This window comes from Kwoniella botswanensis, chromosome 1 (assembly GCF_036426115.1).
Source record: "Kwoniella botswanensis chromosome 1, complete sequence".
Lineage (NCBI taxonomy): Eukaryota > Fungi > Basidiomycota > Tremellomycetes > Tremellales > Cryptococcaceae > Kwoniella > Kwoniella botswanensis.
The window spans coordinates 4,406,403-4,429,710 of record NC_088599.1 but is presented as its reverse complement, the minus strand read 5'-3'; the positions used below and the strand labels follow the sequence as shown (position 1 = coordinate 4,429,710).

At 43.7% G+C, this 23,308-nt stretch overlaps 9 protein-coding genes across 9 annotated transcripts; 4 read left to right on the top strand and 5 right to left on the bottom strand.

Moving 5' to 3' along the window:
• Positions 1–191: 191 nt before the first annotated feature.
• On the bottom strand, positions 192–3,233 carry L199_001674 (uncharacterized protein; the record flags this gene model as incomplete). The annotated part of the gene is made up of 13 exons (XM_064887427.1): positions 192–428; positions 491–564; positions 630–696; positions 754–843; positions 912–1,078; positions 1,196–1,377; positions 1,426–1,724; positions 1,842–2,170; positions 2,251–2,284; positions 2,356–2,714; positions 2,800–2,877; positions 2,971–3,136; positions 3,210–3,233. 13 exons carry the CDS (start codon positions 3,231–3,233, stop codon positions 192–194), a joined length of 2,106 nt encoding a protein of 701 aa, XP_064743499.1.
• A 507-nt stretch (positions 3,234–3,740) lies between these two features.
• L199_001673 (proliferating cell nuclear antigen (pcna)) lies at positions 3,741–5,219 on the top strand (the record flags this gene model as incomplete). Its single annotated transcript, XM_064887426.1, has 7 exons — positions 3,741–3,792; positions 3,875–3,927; positions 4,002–4,109; positions 4,176–4,281; positions 4,384–4,740; positions 4,825–4,883; positions 4,953–5,219. 7 exons carry the CDS (start codon positions 3,741–3,743, stop codon positions 5,217–5,219), a joined length of 1,002 nt encoding a protein of 333 aa, XP_064743498.1.
• Positions 5,220–5,850: 631 nt separating this feature from the next.
• On the bottom strand, positions 5,851–6,896 carry L199_001672 (uncharacterized protein; the record flags this gene model as incomplete). The annotated part of the gene is made up of 5 exons (XM_064887425.1): positions 5,851–5,972; positions 6,042–6,135; positions 6,271–6,349; positions 6,561–6,799; positions 6,882–6,896. The coding sequence occupies 5 exons, from the start codon at positions 6,894–6,896 to the stop codon at positions 5,851–5,853; spliced, it is 549 nt and encodes a 182-aa protein (XP_064743497.1).
• A 556-nt stretch (positions 6,897–7,452) lies between these two features.
• L199_001671 (uncharacterized protein) lies at positions 7,453–11,784 on the bottom strand (the record flags this gene model as incomplete). The annotated part of the gene is made up of 13 exons (XM_064887424.1): positions 7,453–7,532; positions 7,617–7,803; positions 7,878–7,981; positions 8,059–8,274; positions 8,453–8,525; positions 8,586–8,704; positions 8,891–9,557; positions 9,761–9,869; positions 9,928–10,025; positions 10,135–10,670; positions 10,821–10,934; positions 10,986–11,147; positions 11,253–11,784. The coding sequence occupies 13 exons, from the start codon at positions 11,782–11,784 to the stop codon at positions 7,453–7,455; spliced, it is 2,997 nt and encodes a 998-aa protein (XP_064743496.1).
• A 402-nt stretch (positions 11,785–12,186) lies between these two features.
• On the top strand, positions 12,187–15,757 carry L199_001670 (uncharacterized protein; the record flags this gene model as incomplete). The annotated part of the gene is made up of 12 exons (XM_064887423.1): positions 12,187–12,207; positions 12,282–12,726; positions 12,803–12,894; positions 12,952–12,989; positions 13,049–14,222; positions 14,328–14,502; positions 14,575–14,646; positions 14,713–14,804; positions 14,886–14,985; positions 15,052–15,149; positions 15,223–15,363; positions 15,455–15,757. 12 exons carry the CDS (start codon positions 12,187–12,189, stop codon positions 15,755–15,757), a joined length of 2,751 nt encoding a protein of 916 aa, XP_064743495.1.
• A 388-nt stretch (positions 15,758–16,145) lies between these two features.
• Positions 16,146–16,893, top strand: L199_001669 (uncharacterized protein; the record flags this gene model as incomplete). The annotated part of the gene is made up of 2 exons (XM_064887422.1): positions 16,146–16,482; positions 16,619–16,893. The coding sequence occupies 2 exons, from the start codon at positions 16,146–16,148 to the stop codon at positions 16,891–16,893; spliced, it is 612 nt and encodes a 203-aa protein (XP_064743494.1).
• Positions 16,894–17,320: 427 nt separating this feature from the next.
• L199_001668 (uncharacterized protein) lies at positions 17,321–18,740 on the bottom strand (the record flags this gene model as incomplete). Its single annotated transcript, XM_064887421.1, has 5 exons — positions 17,321–17,662; positions 17,806–18,090; positions 18,250–18,303; positions 18,374–18,607; positions 18,672–18,740. The coding sequence occupies 5 exons, from the start codon at positions 18,738–18,740 to the stop codon at positions 17,321–17,323; spliced, it is 984 nt and encodes a 327-aa protein (XP_064743493.1).
• A 712-nt stretch (positions 18,741–19,452) lies between these two features.
• Positions 19,453–20,638, bottom strand: L199_001667 (uncharacterized protein; the record flags this gene model as incomplete). The annotated part of the gene is made up of 6 exons (XM_064887420.1): positions 19,453–19,573; positions 19,630–19,747; positions 19,862–20,013; positions 20,099–20,339; positions 20,408–20,533; positions 20,620–20,638. The coding sequence occupies 6 exons, from the start codon at positions 20,636–20,638 to the stop codon at positions 19,453–19,455; spliced, it is 777 nt and encodes a 258-aa protein (XP_064743492.1).
• Positions 20,639–21,542: 904 nt separating this feature from the next.
• L199_001666 (uncharacterized protein) lies at positions 21,543–22,145 on the top strand (the record flags this gene model as incomplete). Its single annotated transcript, XM_064887419.1, has 1 exon — positions 21,543–22,145. One exon carries the CDS (start codon positions 21,543–21,545, stop codon positions 22,143–22,145), a length of 603 nt encoding a protein of 200 aa, XP_064743491.1.
• Positions 22,146–23,308: the final 1,163 nt, after the last annotated feature.

Here is a 23,308-nt window from a genome sequence, read left to right as displayed (position 1 = left end):
ACATGATTGTGAACATACTCATATCGCATCATATCATGAACTGTAATACCAAAAGAGACTCTATATGTCATATCAGTCTACTCTACCAACCCACCAAAAGGAAAGTGACCATATCGTATCAACTCTATCCGAATGTCATATGCCACTAGGTTGTACTGTACGAGTCTTTCGTTCCATCACACACCGATGACTTAATCAATCAAAGCACCTTTCCTTTTACCCAACTCAACTTCCTCCATCTTATATACCGCCGGTCTACCTCCGATCCCCCCACTGTTACTCCCAGCCACATGCCTCTTATTGAAGATTGGAATTACATTAGCGAGAGATAAGCCCCTTCCTCTAGCGATGGATCTGGCACCTGGACCATTCCATGAGAGTACTTCTAAGGGTGGGTTCAACCTTGGCCAAGAGACGTATGATGTTCCCTAATGTCCAGAACAGAATAGGTAAGCTGCATACAGGTCACATGCTGGTCAAGACAACTTACATTACCCCATATATATGATCCTGAGAAGAACGCTAAAAACACCCAAAGGAACAGGAATGAGTAGATGGACAGTTCTGCGAAGCAATTGATTGTTTGTCAGTTTCGGTTACTACTTGAAGTGGCAAATACGTGGACTTACCACTTGTTCGAGGTAGTGTTACAGCCGCCAGAATCATGGTAAGTGCGAAAGCCAAGATATAAGGCATCTATCACATCAAGAGATTAGCTGGCACTCGGATTGGTCAACAAGATAGCTAACTCACCGCTCGCATAAGCAATGGTCTTGTATCTGTCAAAGGGGGAATACCACCTCGTTTGGCTACCCAAGCGCCTGTGAGGATATCAAATGCGTCCTATCAACCCGCGGAATATGATTAGCGACTGTCCCCTGACTTGTCCCTGAAGAGAAAATCATACTCACCTGCCTATCACCATCGAAAAAGTTATTCCTTATATACCTCATCACACTCTTATAACCATCTTCCAACATCCCTTCTTTCGATCTCTTACCCGTCCTCGTGTAATCCGCTTTAAGGGCACCTGTACCTGCATATGCCCTTGAGACGGTATCACCGTGGTCCGCCCAGACTGCAGAAGTGCAAATTGTCAGCTCGGAAGGAGAGGAAAGTCAAGAAAAGCCTGAAAGTGAAATGGGCCAGTCCGGCAGCGGATTACATGGCGCGATGCAATCGTCAGATCACTCACCATGTCTGAACATAGTCATGAACTCCTCATGATCCTCCACACTCTCTTTTATATTGATAATCCCTACCGTCCTCAATTGTCTATTCAGCGCCCATCTACCCAAAGCGGACTGAGCGACGTTCGTCCTATCTAAGCAATCCATGCAATTCGTCCTGATCACACCCTGTTGTCTACTTATCACACTGGCATTCTCACCATTATCTGAACTCGTATGGTAGGAATTACCATACTGTGAAGAACCAGGGTTGGTAGAATGGAACCATCCCATCTTCTCCAATTCAGGTTCTAACCTATCGATCAAAAGTTGAATCTTATCGAATCGAAGTTTACGGCATTCATGGTGGAAATCGAAATATAGGTAATGTGCTTTTTCGTTGATACGTGAATCAGATGATTTGACTAAAGACATGTATCGCTCGAAAGCTTCTTTGACGGGCTGTTCGTGTCCCTTTTGATTGACGAGGTTGACGAGATGCACATCGCCGTAGAGGTCGATCATTGAGTGGAGATGAGTTGATAGGGCGTTAGGCTGTGAGGTACAGAGCAAGATTAGCTAAACTCATCGGAAAATGATAGATATTCCACATTTGCTCCTTCGTTCATCATCATCATCATCAGACGAGTGCCCCCTAGAGCCAACACTCACAGTCTCAGTATAATCCATAATCTGCAAATCCGGCTTATACCTCAAATTGTTGACTTCTGCCCAGAAAAGTGGTACGCTTCCTCTAGTCTGTACGAAACTTAATCTCTCTCGTCCATCTACTCTACCTTTTCTTGACGAGTTGGAATTCCCGTTCTCCGGTAAAGGGTCGAACAAGACTATCTGCTCCGTCTCGTTGAAGTTGGACACGTGACCTTGGGAATTAAGACCTCGTGAGAAGTATCGTGTACCGGCTCGATGCCTTGATCGACGGGAGATGAGGAGGAAGAGAAGATCGCGGTTGTTCAGTGTCGTGGAGCGAAGTTCGACGGCTGGTCAATCAAGAGTCAGTACTCATTTAGTTCTCACCTAGTGTACAGCGGAACTTATTCTGAACACGAGGAATACTCACATCCGTACATTACAGGTAAGATGAATCTGCTCAACTGCAAAAGCAGAGAGGGACATCAGCGTTATACATGAATAGCAATGTCAGAGAGGGGATCAATTGACTCACATCAACACCACCATTCTCCGTTAAATCAATCATCTTCCCCATCAAATACCTATTCCAGAAAAACCTTTCATCCGATTTCTTCCATAATGGCCAATTCTTCTTTTCGCCATCTTGAGCAAGTGCATTCTGCCTCTGAAGGGAGTTTGTCAAATCCCATCCGTAGGAGAACCATAATCTACCTGACTTCAAACCTTGTTCTACCAAGGAGATGAGCTCTTTCTCGACAGGGTGATCGAGGATGGTGGAAGAGGTTGAGAGTGGTGATAGGGGGAGTAAACGGAAATCGGTTGCTAGGTATATGGGTTGAGAGAGGAGTCGACAAGAGGGAGTTCGAGATGTTATAATCAAAAGAAAGTCGGCTAAACGATAACAAAGTAGGAGCTCAGTACATGTATATCTTCGGACGACAAGGAGAATGCTAGGAGAAAGACGACTATTACTCACTCGTAGCGAGACTCAAAGTTCCAATGATCCCATAACAAGTTATAACTTTTTCTTTCCCGAATGGTATTTGGGATGATTCTGAGGATATAATGATTGGTCAGCTAAGGTCATAGAGCATAGGTAGCAGTTATCGCTCAATTAACGAAAGACTGGCCAGAAGATTATACCCACCATTCAAGCTCATTCGACCCGTCCTTCTATCCACATACAAACTCTCCCTTGAATCCTTCTCGTTAACGAAAGCAGGCCCATCGAAGCCGTGAGTTGGGGATGATGAAGAGGCAGGTTCGAATACGTATGCGGTGGGTGAGACATATAGGTTGAGCGTCTCATGGAGCTGCGAGAGGTATACCATGGTCAACTGTCTGCAAATACTGTGAAGTGGAGGGGGATGGGTAGATAAGACTTACAGGGAGGGTGTTATAGGATGACATCTTGTCTAGGTTGTTATACAGGCAAGAAGAGCGATGGGGTGGGTGAGGATGAGGACGGTGACTACCTTACACAGACTTTCTTCTTCAGCCACGTTATGATAAGAGAGTACAAACGTCGACGATAGCAGTGGGGGCGAACGTTGTTTTTGGTCGTTCACCACTGCGTAACAATTAATCCATCTGATGACCCCACACGGACCTACGCGTGTTGACGGATCATCACACGTGTCATTACCATCTATCACCCTTATCATCATCATCTGATCCCCTCTCAAACATGAGTTGGTTGACGCGTACGGGTGTGATATTTGATCCCGTTTCTATATATTCAATACGCGATGGTAAGCAGCATTAACAATCGACAAAGACGCGCCCCTTCCCTCATCTTCTCATCCACTCATCGTATTTCTTCAAATCTGATCTATATATTCCCCATAGTACAAGTATCCTCTCTTCCCGTCGCTACCATCCCCTATCGCCTGATCATATCTATATACATCTGTCAAAATGTTAGAAGCCAGAGTCAAACAAGCAGCAGTGTTGAAAAAGCTCTTAGATGGTATGTCAACTCCTTCTATCGCGTCGTAAATTAGGCGTCGCAGATTAGGTTATTTCATTGACTTATTCTGTTCTGTAAATAGCTATCAAAGAATTGGTCACAGATGGTAACCTCGATTGTACCGATGAAGGTATCGTAAGTTACAGCTACTCCTCTCACCATCTTGTAGGACTAGACAGCTGATCTCGTGTAATCTGGATCGTTGATAGGCCCTTCAAGCGATGGACAACTCTCACGTAGCGTTGGTATCCCTCAAACTCGTCGCTGAACAATTCGAATCTTATCGATGTGATCGAAATATGCCATTGGGTGTCAACGTGAGTTCGCTCAATTACTTCTATACGTTATGTCAAGGCTAACTGTGTTGACCGTGTTTCGATTAGCTCACCTCCCTCACTAAAATCCTCAAATGTGCCAAAGATCAAGATGTCGTAACTCTCAAAGCACCTGATGATGCTGATTCCCTTGGTTTGGTGTTCGAATCGCCAAGTGAGTACATGACATGTTCTGTGTCACCTCAAATCAGCTAGCCCAAGTATGATCGCTTTATAGGATCTACAAGCTGATTCGTGTTTTCTTCTCGATTTATAGAGGAAGATCGAGTGGGTGAATACGAAATGAAACTTATGGACATCGACCAAGAACACTTGGGTATACCGGACACGCAGTACGACGCGACTATTACCATGTCTTCTTCAGAGTTCCAGCGAATCTGTCGAGATTTAGCTGCTTTGGGTGAATCAGTCAAGATTGAAGCTTCAAAGGAAGGTGTGAGGTTCAGTTCAGAAGGTGAAGTTGGAAATGGTAGTGTTTTACTCAAACAATCTGCTGGTACCGATCGATCTGCCGGATCTTCATCCAAGAAGGCAGTCAAGAGAGATCCAGATGAAGAGGATGAAGAGGAGATTGAAGAGGATGAGAAACCTGAGATTGACGATGAAGAAGGCGGTGAGTATTTTTGATTCGATTTTCCAACTACTATTCATCAATGATCGATAAGGTACTGATTTGTTATATTTTCGGTGGGTCTAGAGGATGAACAAGATGATGAAGATCGATCCAAAAAGAGAAAATCCAATGGTAAATCAAAGGTACGTATCAACCCTTGACTGATACAACTGCCACTCACATTTCATCCCATTGACTTGTCTTTGTTGCAGACTGCCAAAAAAGCCAAAAAGGACGAATCGACCTCTGAAGATATCGGAGTATCCATCATCCTCGAGAAACAAGTTTCTTTGACGTTCTCTTTGAAATACCTAACGAATTTCGCCAAATCTGCACCATTGGCCCGAGAAGTCAGTTTACACATGTCAAACGATGTGCCGCTCTTGGTTCAATTCGATTTCGAACAAGGCACTTTACAATTCTTCTTGGCTCCTAAGGTGGGTTGGGCTTTGATTTTGACGAATATTCATGCTGATTAAGTGTACTTTGCTGACTTGATTGTGATCTCTAGATCTCTGATGAGTAAGCTATTGGCTATTGGTATGATATAGGGGTGATTGCACAATAGTTCATTTGATCGATGACAGAGAGAGACAATGGATGTGCATCAGATGGGATGAAAAAAGATAGGACATAAGAATCAGTTAAAGGGAGAGATAGCTATGTTCCGTTTAAACTCCATATCATTTTTTTCTTCCTTTCCCATATAGTGCATTTCCTCAGCTTTGTTCCGTGTGCTTTCGTTTCTGGATATTACTTATATATTCGATATCATCATTTTATGAATATGAATACGACTTCACTTTTTCTCAGTGAGACAGGTTGATAGGTTTGACTGATCACAGAAGTGGTCTTGCTGACCAGAGAGGTCGAGTCACTTGGATTGGATGCTTGCAGATGACCTCGCTCGATGTCAAAAGACAAAAATGATCAAGATGTAATCTGCAATGATCCACCTCCGAGCATTGGGTAAAAAATCATCTCTTGTTCATAATCAACATGTTCATAGATGTACAAAATTGGATCTTAACGATCATCAAATCATGATATAGTTCAGAATATCGTGTAAGCTATAAGCTACATTACGTTGATCCATCATCAACGAATAATTCAATAATCAAACCATCCGAGTGGTTCACCAGTTTTGAAAACCGCTCCACCCTCTTCAGAAGGTCTAGTATCGATAGAGTGGAATAAAGGTGTATTGCCTGATCCAGCTTTATGTACTCGGACTAACACGAATTCATCAACATCTGGTCGGACATGGATAACTGGAAGGTTTCAAGTAAGACTCAACTCACCATGAATTGATTTACCATCTTCAATCTCAATTTCTCCAATGTAGTCCACGCCGAGGGGACGGGCGACAGTGAAGTATCGGAGGGGGTGGTAGTACTAGTAGTATACAAACGAAATCATAGGTCAGTAAATATAAGATAATTACTTTTAAATGTGATCATCACAATATAGAAAATGGTAGATATTCGGCCTCTAAAGAAAAGGAAAAAACCAAAAAAGAGCATAACTCACAGAAATACCTTTCTTGATACCATCCGGTCCTACCAAATCAAGTGAAGCGACCTCTTTCAAACCATGTTTGACATTTTCGCTGTGGGTCGGAGACGACAAAGGTCATGTCAGGTCAGCATTTGTCCTTATTTAACAGACTGATTGATGGATGGACGAATAGTATTTAAATGCCTATCCTTATATTCGTCCATAGTATTCTCTAATCTCTAACTTTTCTATCCACGCCTTCTCTATCTCTATCATCCCCTCCCTTTACGTCTATACTTTATTCAAAGTAGAGACCCACTCACTGAGCAAGTTTGTTGATCTTCACCAAGACCTCATGTCTCACTCCCTCATCTTCAAACACCGCCAACCCTTCTGAATCCACTTTCTTAACGCTCGAGGCAGTCGAGTCGGGAGGTAAAGTAGATTTATGCAAATGTTCTTCAGCGTGAGAATGACCCCCCAAACCCGTATAGGACGCAGCGGTGTTGGCTAGGTTGGTAGCTCCTGAAACTACGGTGTTGATCGCTGATTTGGCTACGTCCTGTACTCACACCCGAGGGATACAGTTAGCTAATATCCGCTCATATGGTTAATAGTGAAGTCTTGGAAAGCCGTAGACATACTACGACTGATTGCATGATGATTGTATTGATGTTATTTGTTTCTGCTAAGGTCGGTATGAGTATTTAGTAGATAGTAAGTTATGGGCAAGTAAAAGATATAAAAGGAAAGAAAAGATGATTCAAGATACACCATGCATAGTCATGGCGTATATATATACTCTCAGCTTCCTATTGCGACTTCAGGTCACAAGCTTAAGCGCAAGTAGTACAATCACACAGTAACTTAAAACGTTTCACCTTCTGTTATCAGCAATACACTCACACACTTTTGATGGGAATGACGACAACATGATGTCATACCACCCATTATCAAAGTGGCACCATTACGTTTGTGCTCTATTTATCTTATCATCCTTGGTCTACTCGACTCGGATTCACCTCACGAGTTTGAGAAGAAACTACGAGTACTTGACAGACTTGTACGAGGGAGAATTGGACAAGGTGTCATTTACATGCTTGAATTCGTGATGCATCATCGACCCTACGCTCAATGTGACATTGAGACTGCCACATCATCAACGACGATGCCCTAAACTCCCTTATCTCGTATTCACTTTAGAAACTACCACCATCACCATGGTTTCCAACTATCTGATTTACCGCCATTCCCAGATAACTCGTTCGTTATGGATTTATGTGCCGTCATCAAGTCTAATAACACACATACGATACAAGGGATCATCAGTCTCTTGCGTTGGAGTCTAGCTATCTGGTAGGTGGGTGGGGTAAACTTACAATCCGTATAGCTCAACGCATCATTATTACTATCCTCCACAAGTTGATTGGCAAATTCGATTTCCATTCCATCCATATTCTGTCTTACTATAACAACAGATAAAGTATGATCTAATATCCTTTCAAGGTGGGTAAGGATATTTCGGAGTTGGGTGGAAAGCAATGTAGGTAGTTTAGGTAATTGGGTCTAACATCGCAATGAATATGAGATATTTAGTATATCTTCCCTGGTATACATCAAAAAAAATCCAATAGACTTACCATTCTCACGTCTAAATCTTGTAAATTATCTACACCATATAAGTCATCTATGATCTGTGGATTTACCGCTGAGCCAAACCATAACATTGCTACTTCTCCATTACCTATAAATACGCAATATATCGTATCAGCGAGATATCCCACACTTATTGGCGGTTTCGTTGTCTCGGTATCTACTCACTCAAAAGGTATGCCCCCTCAGCAACCATCCATCCGTAACTAGCTCTCATAAATGTCGGCAGAACCAATTTACCCCTATCATCAGGGAACCCTACACTCTCATTCAAATCATGTATCGCGAGTAACTTGGGGTAGAGTAGATTGATGGTTCGAGTCGCAGAGAGTGATTTGAATTGTCGCATGTAATGTACTCGGACATCGGAGGTGACGTTTCCTCCTGGTGAAAACCGCAAAAAAAAAAAGGAGTCAGCGATCGTATAAAGAAAAATAAGAATTACATAAACTTGGACGCTTTGATGGTTTATGGCAAGTGTGTCATCAGATGAAGACGGAATTGGTGTTCAAAGTGATATATCATCTACTGGAATGATCTGACAGCTGTAACCATCACTCACCTTTCAAAGGCTTCGATTTCAACATGCACAGTGTATAAAGCGGCAGCAACTTGAATCCCTCCGGTAAAATCAGCTAGACGAACATGACATAGGTTGTTAGCTGCCCGTATTTTGTACTTGTTATGATACGCACCTGACCCTGTTGAACAGCCGGTGCACAATGTTTTCTATACATCAACAACACCCTGTTACATCGTTCAGTCAGGGCTTTCTTGATGTCCCTCAGACTTCGAGCAGGCATTTGCGAGACGGCTAAGAATGTTTTCAATAGAAGGATCAGTATTTAGTATCTCTTCGTATCCTGCCACATCTATCTATCATCATCGAATACCTTCATCCTTCCTCTCTGATGGAAATTGAGCCTTCCCCTTCCCACTAACCCAACCTTCCCGATGTATCCTCTCAAGGTTTTTTGTAATCAAGATAAAAGCAACTTACCTCCTTTTAACAAAACCCCCACTCCAGCTTCCTGATCCGCAAACTTAAATACATTGCCAATCAAGCTCGTCACGCTGAAATTCATATTCAACAATCTGACTTTCCTTTCTCCCTGACTTGTCGTATACAGTATCGCCACTTGTACATAGGCAGGTTGTCTATCATCTAATCTTGATCCTTCATGCTTCATCACTCCAACGAACGACTTGCCACTATCTAACGTAGCAAATTCCAAATCTGTCATACTCCTCTGGTAGAAATTACCTAGGTGATCTGATACTCTTAAACCATTGGAACATCTAATTCTGACCGTAACGTTATAAACCGTCTCACGGGTGATGGTCGATTGAATCTCTTGATGGAGTAAATTTCGATCTCGAACAGGTTGGAATTTAGGATGGAAGAATACTTCTCCTCCTGTCACAGCCGACAACGCTCCTATCGAAGCTACATCGCAGTATACGTCCGGGAAAATGAATGTGTTGATTCCCACGCCACATTCTGCCAGTTCTTCGGAGAGGTCCCGCCAGAATGAGTTGGATGGCGAGAAGAGAGATTTCTCTTTATCTGTGTTATAGATTGTGGGATCTTCACGGGAGGTGAGGGCACCCGCTCCGTGGGTGACGAGGCCAGAGAGGAAGAGGTTGATTTGTCCACCTTGCATTCGCTAAAAAGAACGAGATGATGTCAGTAAACGAAGTCCACGACTTTCGATATGTTCTTGAGAATCGACAAATCGTCGGGTGTATGAAATGAAGAAGCCGGAACGTAGGGGTGTGAGACGGAAGTGAATGGAGATAGACCCCACAAAGCAGTGGAAGGGGAGATGAGATGGAGAAATTTTGACCTAGAGTCAAAACTGGCACTTACCAAGCCAGCCAAAGCACCTTTGACAGCCGAACCAGCTGCTACCCTATTCCCTTCACCTCCTCGTTCCGCTATCGTAGGTAAGAGATCCAAGACAGCTTCGATCTGGGTTCTACACGAAGACATAGATGGTCAGTTGAGGCGGAAAGATGTTTTGCGCGATGACTCACCTTGATTCGATCGGGTCAACCAAGAATCCAGTGGTAAATGGTATGAACATATCGTCTAGGTCGGATACAATCATCTGAGAAGGGCTAGAGAGGGATGACTGTGTATACCAGGTCAATCAAATCAACCACTATCTTTACTCCACTTCCAGCAAAGCCGGACATGACAAAGACTTTATACCTGTCAATGGCTTGTACAAGATGACTTACGGATAAATTCCAAAATCCAACATTCTCCGCACAACTGACAATCCCGATCCGCTCTCCTTTCCCAATCTTCACTTCATTCTCATCTTCATCTCCGTTCTCTGCATCTTTCTTCTCACCATACAGAGCTTTTCTAATACCCTCACAGACCTCTCTTACTATCCCCCTCTCGGCAGAAGGCTTCGATACGTCAATTACAAAAACTCTAGCTAATCCTTGTGGTCTTCTGTATTTGGCTAATTCCCTCTTACGTTCCTTTTCCTTTTCTCTATAATTCGTACTTGACGATGCTGTCTGCTCTTGTCCTAAGGAAGCTTGCAGACCACCCAGTAAATCGTGTGCTGTAGAGGTGATCGCATCGCTTGCTGAGTTACCTGCATCCACCGCTACGTCCATGAGAGATCCACTTGGCGGAGGCTGTAATGCCCAGTATGATCGTCCGACGACGTAGTCGCATGTACCGAATTGGAGTTCGGGTCGTTCAGAGTGGTCGAGTCGTTGGCCTGAGGGAGATAGGTGGCAGAAGTAGGTTGGTGAGACTGTTAAACCATATGTTAGCTAATGATACATTGTGTTTTGGTCGAAATAAGATAAAGAAATGGAAGGTGTAGATCTTCCAGCGAATGAACATGTAAGATGAATAGATAAAAAGGTGACATATCAAGTAATGCACTTTTCGGTTGACTCACCAATATTATTCACCCCACACAGATTACAATTCCATTTCCTCCCTCCATCCACAAATTTACACCATGGATTGATATACGCTCTACATTTCTCGCATCTTGGTGGACCATCTTCCTCTTCGTTCCCATTATTACCATAACTCGTAGGGGGGTCGAAGGGACTTTGACCTGATATCCAATTGGATACGGTCGGGATTGGATTCTCGTCATATCGTAATTGAGCGAACGGTTGGATGATCAACCCAAAGGGTAATGCGGTAGTATCTAATAACTGGGATGTTGAGGGGATGACTGGTAAAGTTGCCCGGAGATGACGAGGAAGTGAGTTACCTATTGATTGATAATCATGAATAACAAGTTACAGAACGATTATTTCTCAGCGATCTGTCATACTGTTCTATCTGACATGGCTAAGAGCCTGTGCGTTCAACTCACCCTGATCTATCCCTCTGTAATCCGTCCCTACAAGCGGTACCAACCCCCTAGTCTGACAAGTGAAGAAATCCTCATCGTCGTACAGATTCTGATCCAATTCCTGCGCTTCGACAGGGTTGGGCACTTGACTTGGATCAATCCTTACTCTCGGTCCAGTCAAAGTAGGTCCACTGGAATGAGGTGGTGGTGGTATATGATTGAGAGGCTGTTGAGGGACGGGTACTTGATATTGAGGTTGTTGAGGTTGATGTTGGTAAGATGAGGATTGAGCAGGTCCAGGAGCATGGGCTGGGGCATATTCACCTGTTGGGAGTGGTGCAGGTCGATCTGACACATGATGTAATTGAGGGACATAGTTTGGATCATACCCTTGACCTTGTTGATGCTGCTGCTGCTGTTGATAGTAGTCAGGTTGAGGGGAAGTCGACTGCCCTTGCCATTGCTGCCGTTGGTAGCCTGAGTTTTGACCCTGGGGCTGTTGAGGTCCTCCAATCAGACTTGGATCGACAGCGTACCTTGATCTTGGTGGCATGGTGCTGTCCACAGCGTGGCTTAGGGTGAGCGATGAAGAGTAGAATGGACGAGCAGCTCAATGTCGATTGAAATTGTATGGATTGTTATTAACTTAAGTGGACACGTCACGTAAACCGGGTGTTCGTGGAGGTGAAATCAACGTGGGCCCAAATAAGTGGGTAACTGACATAAATAAGTGGAACATAGGACACAGCCGGGTGATCGAGGGACCCTTAATAACCGTAGCGATTAAGATGACGATATCATCTCACCGATAGATGGAAAGAACAGATAGAGAGATGAGAATTAGATAGCACTCACTTTCACAGCTTTGCCATCTCATCTCTTCCCATCTTCACCGTGCTATCAATACAGCCTAGGTCAGATGAGGTTCTTGGATCAGTTCGACGAAGCCATCAATATGCCACCAGAATCCAACGAAGTAAGTTCATCAACCTTTTCAGCGTTAATTGCCACCTATTCGTACACATCAGGCTTATCTTTGACTTATCATAGCCAATGACCAATACGTCAGATACTTCCTCAATAATTAACGTCTCCTCAGTATCACTCCAAGCCAATTCACCTTCAACTACAGATACATCCTTCGAACATGTCTCTGACCCCTTGTCTCATACCGGTAAAAGTCAGAGTAAAAATGGGAAAGCAAGATTGATATATTGTAAATCTCACGTATCGATCCACCCCACGTCATTTAACAAAGATAACATATCAGGTTATCTGGGTATAGTAGAAGTCAAAAATATAGTTCCTCATTCACTCGCACCCAACTTGGACACTGATCATGGTGATAACAACGTGGGAAGGAAAGAAACGTTGATTACGTGGGTACCTAATGAGTTGTTGGAAAGGATGGATGAAGAAGATAGAGAAGGATATAAGCGTGTTGAAGGAAGAGTTTTAAATGGCAACGGAAGTGAAAGTGATAGAGAAGAAGATGGTCAGTTGTTAATTTCCCCATCTTTCAGTATGGAAAAATAAGGATGAAACAGCTTACACGGTGATATTCGAACTAGGCTTTGTATTTGTCTCTTTGCCTTCGCCAAAAGGTGAAAAATACGCTTTCTCAATTCCTATAACTAGTATATATAGTGTGCTCGTATACCCTGTAAGCTATATTGTCCACAAAATTATTCTAAGGCGAAAGCTAACATCTACTATCAAGCCGAGCTTATCGCATTGGTATGGCTCAGCAACGTTCAAGTGAGTTCTTCATATAAAACCAGGAACACGGGCATCTGCTAATAAGTCTATCTCCTCAGCTTGATGGGCGGTATATCCCTTCCTACATTATATTTCCACGACGACGAATCACCTCTTCTCGCTTCTCCAACCATACCCGATACTTCCCAACCTCTACCTCGGGCTCAATGGGGTTTCCCACCTTTCCTTTCTCTCCTCGAATCCCGAGCTACCTTAGTCCGATCTCGTCTACTTCAATCTCGCAAGAACATGGGTGCAGAACTATGGCTAGTCAACCCAAGTAAGAGTGATAGAGAAGTCCACGAAGCCGGGTTAGAAGAGGAGCCAGAAGCCGTACCACCTCAACGTCAACCTGTACCACCTAAATCGCCCGCTCCTGCGCCTTATCCACCCAAACAGCAATACCCCAACTCAGCTGTACTGAACACTACCACACCAAAACAAACTCTCATGACCTCTTTATCGAACCTCACTAATTTATCGAGAAAAGCAGCCTCACAAGTCCTCTCACACCCTTTAGCTCAACCTGTCGTTCCTCATTTACCACCTGCAGTCCGATCGCTCGTTCACGTACCAGGTGAATGGGAAAGGATAGGTAGATTACCAGCCAAAACCTCCAAGACCAAATCGGGCAGTACGGACGTAGCTAGTGAATTCGAATCTGCAAGACTGTATTTAGCCAGATGGGCAAGAGTAGTAGCTGAGGAAGGTGAAAAGGCTCGAAGGGATGAGATAGCTTCTAAGGCACGTTTGAACAATCGAAGAAATTCAATGTCAAGTTCTGGTGTGTCTGGATCTGATATGGAAGATTTGGAAAGTTCCTTGGGAGTATTCTCAATGTTACCTAAATCCTATTCTAAGAGACCTATACCTAATCCAACTAGGACACCTCAACATCCTATTACTTTTAGAGAATGGGAATCTTTCGCTGCTCAGGGAAGGGATGAACTGTGGATAAGACGAGAAATTTTCAAAAGAGGTTTTTCAGATTCGTCTGAACCACTTGAAAAACAAGCTCGAAGAGAGGGATGGGAAGTTCTGTTAGGGATTGTTCCTTGGAATATTGGTGGATTGGGTGGTGGAGAGGTAGGGAAAGAGAAAAGGAAGAATCAGAGAGAACAGACTAGATTGGCTAGGAGACAGGTGTATAGTGGTTTGAAAGGGAAATGGAAGAAGGAGAGTGAAGTTAGTGGAGGGAGAGATGATTGGAGAGAGGAATGGCATAGGATTGATGTGAGTGGTACTATACTTCACTCTGCTTCCACTGAGGAAGGGTGGGAATTAGCTTTTCGATGCGTTAGGCAGATTGTGTCTGACTCTGTTTCGTGAATGATGTAGGTCGACTGTAGAAGGACAGATAGGAACCAACCTATCTACGCTGTACCGGCCGAAGCCGCCCATAAAGGGGATCACGAGAAAGAAGGTGGTGGGGCGAATACGAGTTTGAGAAGAGGTAGTTTGGGTGATGATGGTCAGGGAGAAGAAGAGGAAGGTGGTGCAGCGGCTTTGAATCGTACGTCGAGCTGTTCCTCCACTGTCTCAGAAGGCATGCAAAGCTGATAATGACTATGATTGGGCGATACAGCTCACATCGCTGCTCTGCGTACCATCTTGATGACTTACCATACATATTCACCTGAATTGGGATATGTACAAGGTCAGCGTCTTTATCATCAAACGAGAAACATGATTACAGTGATAGCTGACGATGGAGACTATATAGGAATGTCGGACCTTCTATCCCCTATATATGTGGTATTTGATGCCAATGAAGCGGATGCGTTTTGGGGTTTGGTTGGGGTGATGAAGATGATGGTGGGTGTCTTGCTCATAACTGTCGAGATCACAATGATGTGCGAAGGTTAAGCTGATGTGGGATGGCAATCGAATGTACAGGAGAGTAATTTCCTTCGTGACCAGAGTGGTATGAAGAGGAAATTATCGACCTTACAACAATTAATCAGTGTGATGGATCCAGAACTATATGCTCATCTAGGTGAGCTAAAACTTCAACTTCTCCCTTAAAGTCTGGTAGCTGACAGTGGATCTTTTGAGTGATTAGAGAGGACCGATTCGTTGAATTTGTTCTTCTGTTTCAGATGGATTCTGATCTCTTTCAAGAGAGAGTTCAAATTTGAGCAAGTGATAAAACTCTGGGAGGTGAGCTGGTTTCTCGACTGTCCTCTTTCCAGCAAGCTCATATTGATATTGGCCTTTGTCTGTTCGATTATAGGTACTATGGACGAACTACTATTCGAATCAATTTGTTTTATTTGTTGCGTTGGCCGTGTTGCAATCACATAGGGATGTGTTGATTAGATATTTAACGGAATTTGATGAGGTGCTGAAATATGCTAATGATCTAAGTGGGACTGTGAGTGTTTGTCCATCCTATTTCATACTCCTCCCCGAATGGTATTCATCCGAAAAAGAACCTCAAGCTGACCTGGGTCATGGAATGTCAGATCGATCTGGACACTACATTGGCGCAAGCCGAGGTGTTATTCTTATCTTTCAGGACTCTAGTGGAGGACCTGGATAAAGAGAACGCGAGCGGCAGTAGTGCCCTAGATGTTGAAGGTAGTAACAACAAAGACGGAATAAGGCATAGAAGAGTGAATTCTGATGTTGGTTCTTCATCTAAATCGAAAGGTAAAGGTAAAGAAGCACTTGGTGACGATGACGATGAGGAGGGAGTGGGTAAGAAGAAAGAGAGAAAGGTGATTTCGGAAGATTTGAGGGAGTTGTTCGTCGGTTGGAAAGCTTAGGAGACAAAGGTAGACATGTGTAGTTCAACCACCCGAATTTAGTCCGATAGCAATTATGGTATGACTGGTATATGATTATCATGTAGCTCTGAATAATGGAATCATGTTTATTATGGAATGGGGGAATGTATAACAGCATCTTGTACAGCATCGTCATTTATTGTGGTGGTGGTGGTGGTGGAGGTAAACAACCATCCTTTACACCTCACCATGTAAAGTCTGAATCTCGTTTACAACCTGATGTTGATTCATCAACTGCATCATTCTATGCTCCCATACAAATACGATTACGTCCTCCCTGACCTGATTGTCCAAGTTCATAGACACAGAATCCTTTCGGCTTCCATTCTCACCAGGTCGATCAGATCAGATCAAATTGAATTTTACGATGCCACCTCGTCAACTCACAAAACACCAATACTCCTCTGGTCTCTCCTACGTAGCCAACACACCTAAATTCCTACAGAACTTCGGTCAGCCTAAACCTCCATCACCGCCTCCGTCTGGATCACGCGACGGGACAGGAAGAGAGGCTATACCTTCCCGACCGAAAGAAGGCAAATGGGCTGAGGGGAGTGATAATGAACAAGCTCCGGAAGACGAGGAAGAGGAAGATGAATGGGGAGAAACGTTTGGTGGAGGTGGGGATGATGGACCGCAGTTTGTTGTTTTGAAAGAAGGTAGACATCTGGATGAAGAGGAGGTCAAAAGGTTAAGGAGGGCAGGTGAGTTCTGGTCCCAGCACTTGACTTACGTTCATGGGGAACATTATGAGACAAATGAGGTGTCGAGTAGACTATATTACGTTCGTTGCGGTGGAGCTATGATCATTCAAGCTGATACTTTGATGTTATAAAATAGCCAAAGGCGAAACCTCACCACCACCACCAATCAAAGCCAAAATGAATCCGAATCAAGACTCTAGCAATTCTTCATCACAATCCAAAGACAAGTCAAAACCTATAATACCCAAAACAAATAGCAATACCAATAAGAGGAAATTAGTGGGTAACGACGAAGCGGAAGAAAAGCAGCAGAAAGATGTGAAAACAGTAAATGATAAAGGGGGCGAGAAGAAGAAGAAGAAGGCTAAGAAGGGGATGTTAAGTTTCAATGAAGCTGAAGGAGAAGATTAGATTCGGTCAGGTTCTAAGACTATTGATCGGATGAGTGTAACTTCCGAGTAGGGATGTATTGTGGACATCTCTAAGACGATAAGGACCGATCGACGTGATTTGTGGATTGACAGACTCATACGAGTGTCTACTGCATTGCCATTCCGGTGGGCAAGGCGGTGGTATCAAGAAATCCTGGTATAGTAGTTTTGCCCACTCTACCATCGCCTCATCAGTCTAGTACATATCGTAACATCAAATTAAGTAAAGCTCCAATATTTGTATGTATAGAGATATATATGGTAATACAAAACGATTATCATGTGGACCATCACCCCTCCTCAAGCTCGACATAATCTTCAGCTCCCAAGAAGAACTCATGAATTAATCAAGATGACCCGCTTTTCTCATACGCTCTTATAGATTTGTGTATGTATCAGTCCAATCGTCACACACCATCCTCTTTCACCTCCTCTTTGCCCTTCCCTTTCCCCTCCCCATCTAATTCCCTACTCCCATTCAAAGGCGTCGAGCTCCCACTCCCTGTTGGCGAAGGATTATTTGCAGGCAATTGCCAAGCTGGTATACCTTTCCCTCTGGGCGTTAACAGAGCATTCGCAGCTGCCGTCGTTGAACTGACCCCCGAGTTGGAAGGACTAGGTGAAGAAGATCCAGCAGGCTGCGCTTGACCTTGACCCTGTCGGGCGATTAAAAGAGTTTTGAGGGAGCGAAGTTCGTTCTGAAGGTCTGTGAGGGCTGAGGATTGTGATGAGGAATGTTTCTCTATCAACTGTTTAGTATGATGGATGTTAGCATGACTTTTTGACAGCAATAGCAATAACAACAGCAAATATATTTTTCCCTTTTCTTCAATAAGAGAGACCATCGCGACACTATGTAGCCTCATTTAAGAAGAATGAACCAGCAACTCACCTTCGGCACAAGCTCCCTGACATTCTCAACCTCACTCCTTATATCTCTCAATTCTTCTGTCCATTTCTCCTCGTTACTCTTCACACTGCTCATAGCCAATTCCACCTGTTCGATCACATTATTCACCCTCTCCTTATCTTCTTCAATGGACGATTGCAGTTTCCCCGTCTGCTCAGTGAGGTCGGTGAGGAGTTTGGACGCTTCATCGTACGAGTCAGTGAGGGATTGAGAGGTCGATTGGAAGGTGGTTGTTGAAGGGGGTTTGAGATGGGGGAGAAGGTATTTCTATATCATAAGTGAGATAAAATCAGTCATCATCTTCCATCATCACATGTTCATACGATCCAGTCGAGTCTTCTGCTGTTGCGTATGACGCACGGTAAGTAGAGGTAGATCTTGTTGACTGAAGATGGAGAGTCATCATGTTAAAAGACTTTGACTCACCTTGGCTAAAACCGATAATCCATAAACTACTCCACCAGAGATAACAGCCATTATCTGTTTTCATCCCATGTCAGCCCTCAACCATCTACCACGTCAATCTCAATTCTATCACTCGCTGACTTACGAATAAATCCCTCCAATCTCGTTTTGGCGGTTCAGGAGGGTGCATGACACCCTGTGAATATCCATATCCATATCTAGGTGGAGGATCTCTTGGTCTTTCAGGTCCATTGTCATTGTACGCCGTAGAGCTCGATATCGACTGTGAAGCTTGTGACAAGGCTTGTTGAATCTCCGATTCGTTCAGTCCTTTAGATTCCAGGAATTGAATTCGGGATGTCAAAGAGGACGATTGGACCTATTCATATCAAGATCAGAATTGAACCCAGAGCAAGGTGCGCGAGGGGGGTTGTTTAACATACCTTTGGATCGTTCAGGAATAGTACGGCATTACGTATGAGATCTTGTCTGTTGGATGAGGATGCTTCCATCTTGAGTACCTACTGCTTCGCGCGGTGCTTCTAAAGAGATGAGGGGAAGTAGAGGAATTGGAGATGAGCCAAGGGGTGGTAGGAAGGAAGATGAAGCTGGGTCGGCTAAATTGGGAAGAGTCAACCGAAAGAAACAGCTAGTGGCGGAATCGATCTAGTGGCATCAGATAGCGTGTGGAGGGATGGATGGATCTTTTTCTGCAATTTTACACCTGCATGAGCAGTAATGCGGAGAGAATGACTCGAGGGTATCTTAGGTGAAAGATCAGCTTAGGACTCGGATTGAGGATGTAATGACCATCTATGCATGGAGTGGATCTGATCGGATTGGTGCAGTTTCTTACGAATCCCTAGGTGCCAGATTTGACTTTAAAGCAAAACTATTCCATTCATCTAGTAAGGGTGCATGATGTCCATGGGGCGGGGAGCCTCTGGCAAATCAATCGGGGACAAGCTGTGAAGGGAAGTCAATCCTCACAGATTTATAGGCTAAGATTATTGAAGTTGCCACCTTCTGCCATGACACTGAGACCGACAAGGCTGTGGAGTGAAAGAGGAATATTAACATCTACAGTACATACATGGATCGGAAATGACTTGTGAGCCAATGAAGTGCAGACTGGCAACGCGCGATTCACCTATACGCACATGATTTTCCTCAACATATACTGCATGGTTTTGGGTGCTGAACTTCCATTACTCTATTGCAAGCCTATGGAACCGATCCTTCATCCTCCAAGAAATACAGATCATTCACCCCCCATTGAGCAATCTCCCAGATCGTGGCAGAGTGTTCGACCCATTGTCTGTCATAAATCATCATATACGTTACCCTATACATGAAGGTTCGTCAGTGTCAGAGACACGCATCTTCGTGAATGAAACTTACACGGCGGTGTCTCTTTCATCACCTTCTGCATACTTCACAACCTGATAAACAGGCCCTGATCCCATCCCAACGCCTCCTACAATTATAGGTGTGAAATTTGCTTTCTTCGTATATTTGACTACAGTGTGCGGTGCAAAATCCACAAGGTGTCAAGAGGACCAAAATCAATCAACTTTTACCTATCGATTATCGAAAATTCCATACAATGTACAGATCGCGGAAAGAAACTCACATAGATCGTCTGCTTTAGCGCCAGGGATCTTCTTGGCTTTTCTGCCTGTAAGAATTTGTAAGACGTTTTCGGGTGTGGCATCTTTTTCTGCGACGTTGACAGCGGTCTTTCCCAATGCTTCTATCACTGCTTCCATCATGCCTCGCCACCACCTATATCCGACTTCACGATCAGTACAGTTGAATAGAAGGTTTGCCTCGGCGACGTAATACCAGGAGAGACGGTACAAGCACTGACCAGTTTTTGAAGGCGTCCTCCGTCAGACCACCGTCGTAGCCGACGTACAAGTCATTAAGCGAGTAATTGGAACTTTTAAAAGCTCCATCTTTGTATATTTCGAATGTGGCCCTTTCAACAGATGAACCGGGTTCGCCATAATTGGAAATATGGTTGGTAATGGTGGCCTTGCTAAGTTTGGTCAATACGGCCAAAGTACTTTGTACACCAAGGAGAATATCCCAAACGATAGGATTATCAGCTAAAAGGTCGGAAATCTGCGTGAGCCTGTTGCTGCTGTATAAATCTCGTTGAAACATCATAGCGTACCGGTGTTTATATCAGTATAAGAGGGACCTTCTTTGGACATTAGCTGTGCGGACGTAACTTTCCTCTTATCCAGGTCTTGGTAGGTTGAAGGATCGACGGCGGTTCCCAGGACTAATTCGATCAATCCTAAAATACAAAAAGCTACTGAGAAAATTGTCAGCTCGGTTGATGGTTTCGCTCCATTGATTGGAATATGACAAATCTTCACATACTGTGAAGGAATATCAACATAATGCTTGCTATAGCGGATGGCTGTATATGCATAAGGTGTTGTACCAGAACAAGTCCTTTCTTGGCCTTTTATATACTAATCATTCGAAATCCACAGTCTTGAAGTTCTAACAGATCGACTAATCGATCACGGAAATCCTTTGATCTTGAAGAGGACGATCAGATGGATGAGGAAAGGAATGATCAATTCTCAACACAAATTAACAAGATATCCCCTGATCCCCTTGACAATATCAACCAATACAAAATTTGAGGTTATTGGTGGCTAGAGCCTTTGTCCTGTACAGCTCGTCATACCTTAATGTGATTGCAGTATCAATTAAAAGCTTAAGCACATCGTATGCAAATCCTTATCATTGATGGAAGATAGTCGATGACTTGTATGAGTGCTTCACTGCACATCCTTTTTGAGAAGCAAAGTTGCAATCCTTTGAGCCATTTGACGGCCAATTCTGGGTACAGCATATATATGTATGCGCACAGTATATACATATATAAAGCTGCTCCATGCTACAGCATTTTTCGATCCTCCATAACAAGCTAGAAAGACAACTTTCGTATATTGTACGATCAACGAAAGTGCAGTGTCTCATCCACATTACACTAAGGGCAATAGCATACTTCGGAGATTATCAAGCAGTTCGACAATGACATGCCAATGCCCTCATCCATCCCATAGCGCCCCATCTGGACAGAAATACTGTAGGGGGACACTTTCAGGCTTGAGAGGGTGCCAAGCCTGTGTGAGTATTATAGAGAGATGCGCAGTACAGTGCAGTAGGATACTCTGTAAGGAAGGCTGAAGTGACTTAAGGTGCTTTCAGACGGACATTCGAGTAAATATTATGAAGCACACCAAGGCTCACCTGATCAAGATGATAAGTGGTTCAATACTTATGATAATATGTTGAAGTGGAAGTATCGACCTCAGACTATTCGACCAAGTGACTGTAATACCTATTGGCAGGGGTATCTCAAGCATCATGAAGGTTATGAACAATTGGGTGTACCTTGGCTTCGACTAAAACCCAAAAGGGCCTCCTCGAAGGGAGAAGAAAAATCTATAAATTCTGCCTCAAGTGGTTCTAGGGAAGTGATAGATTTGACCATGAATACTCCTGCTTCTACCGCTTGGAACGGCGAGAATACCGATATCGATCTGGACACACCTTACTCATACGAAGATTACGACAGTCTTCCTGTTCCCGATTTTTCTCCATCAACGCATGTACATGGGTTATACGAAAATTATAGCATCCCACCGGAATTTCAAGGTCATTTCCCTCTGTTACAACAGCCTCAAACTCAAAGTGGCACTGATATGAGCATCGCTCCTCAGTGGCAAGATCACTTTCCACTTCTCGGAACGCAACAGCAACAGCAACAGCAACAGCAACAGCAACAACTTTTCGACTATTCCACTGAAAGTGGAGATACTGGTAACTATACCATGTCGGAAGAAGACCAAGAATGGTGGGAAGAGAATACGAGAGATTTTCGGTCTTGAGGTGAGAGGTCTATAGAAGTTTGGATCTGGTTTTGCGCAAGCGTATGATTTGCACCGGTATAATCATTCCCGTTCCATGAATATTCTCCTACACCTTCATTGTGGCCCGGAAATGATTGAGGCTGGCTATTCAAATATAGTGGTTGTGGGGGACACGAATATTGAGATGAATCAAAAGGTAAAACATGGTTTGTTGTACCACTAGCAGATATGGTTGCACCAAGGTTATTGTACGACTCCATTTCATTTGGAAGATCTTGAAACACATACGGATTATGCGCAGCTGCCACGATCGAGTAATCTGCCCTTGGATCATCCACACGGCTGGTATAGTTCGAGGCAGCATCTACTTGATTTGAAGTGTTGGGCGTGGCAAGTAAGCTCGAAGGGTCTGTTTGAACTTCTTCCTCATTTGCTGACAAAGACTTTGGCAGCTCTTGATTCTCTTCAGGTTTAGATTTGCGAGGTCGATAAGGGACACCCATCATATGCCAGCCTCCGTGATCAGTTAGAAAACTTCTCCAAATCCCTAATTTCTTTGCTGAGTTTGTGACTTCCGATCGTATACTCCATTCTAACATTTTATCATAAGTTTCACACCATTTATCCCCTGCAGTTTGCCCCTTTTGTCTTTTATAGTTATAGTATTCTCGTGAATGTTGATCTCTGCTTATCTGAGAATATACAAATGTCATTTTTTGTCAACATTTCTTCTTCTGTAAGGGACTGTATCATGTCAATAATAACGAGAGTAGTGTTATAGATCCACTTACACAATCTTTGCACCCGGCTAAACCTTTTAAGGCAGACTTGCATTTCCGTTCGCTCAGGTGAGTATAATGAGGACACTGACAAGATCTGACGCTGGTCGTGGATTGCCCACTTGATTGGGATTTACTGTTCCTAATTACCGGCATCGTAATAAAAAGGTGTTTTGAGTCGATTTAAGACAACGAACCAGAAATTTGTGCCCATAGTCAATATTTGTTTGCGGTGCTGTCTCTGTTATATATCCTATGTGGATGGTTGGACATACAGAATTCATTTCGAAACAATGTAGCGGAGTATCTGCTCGCTTCTCTACGAGGACAAAGGATTTATGTCCTCGGCTCTGGAATATTGGTGTTTCAGGTCAGGATGCTAAAGGTATTACGGTGAAAGGG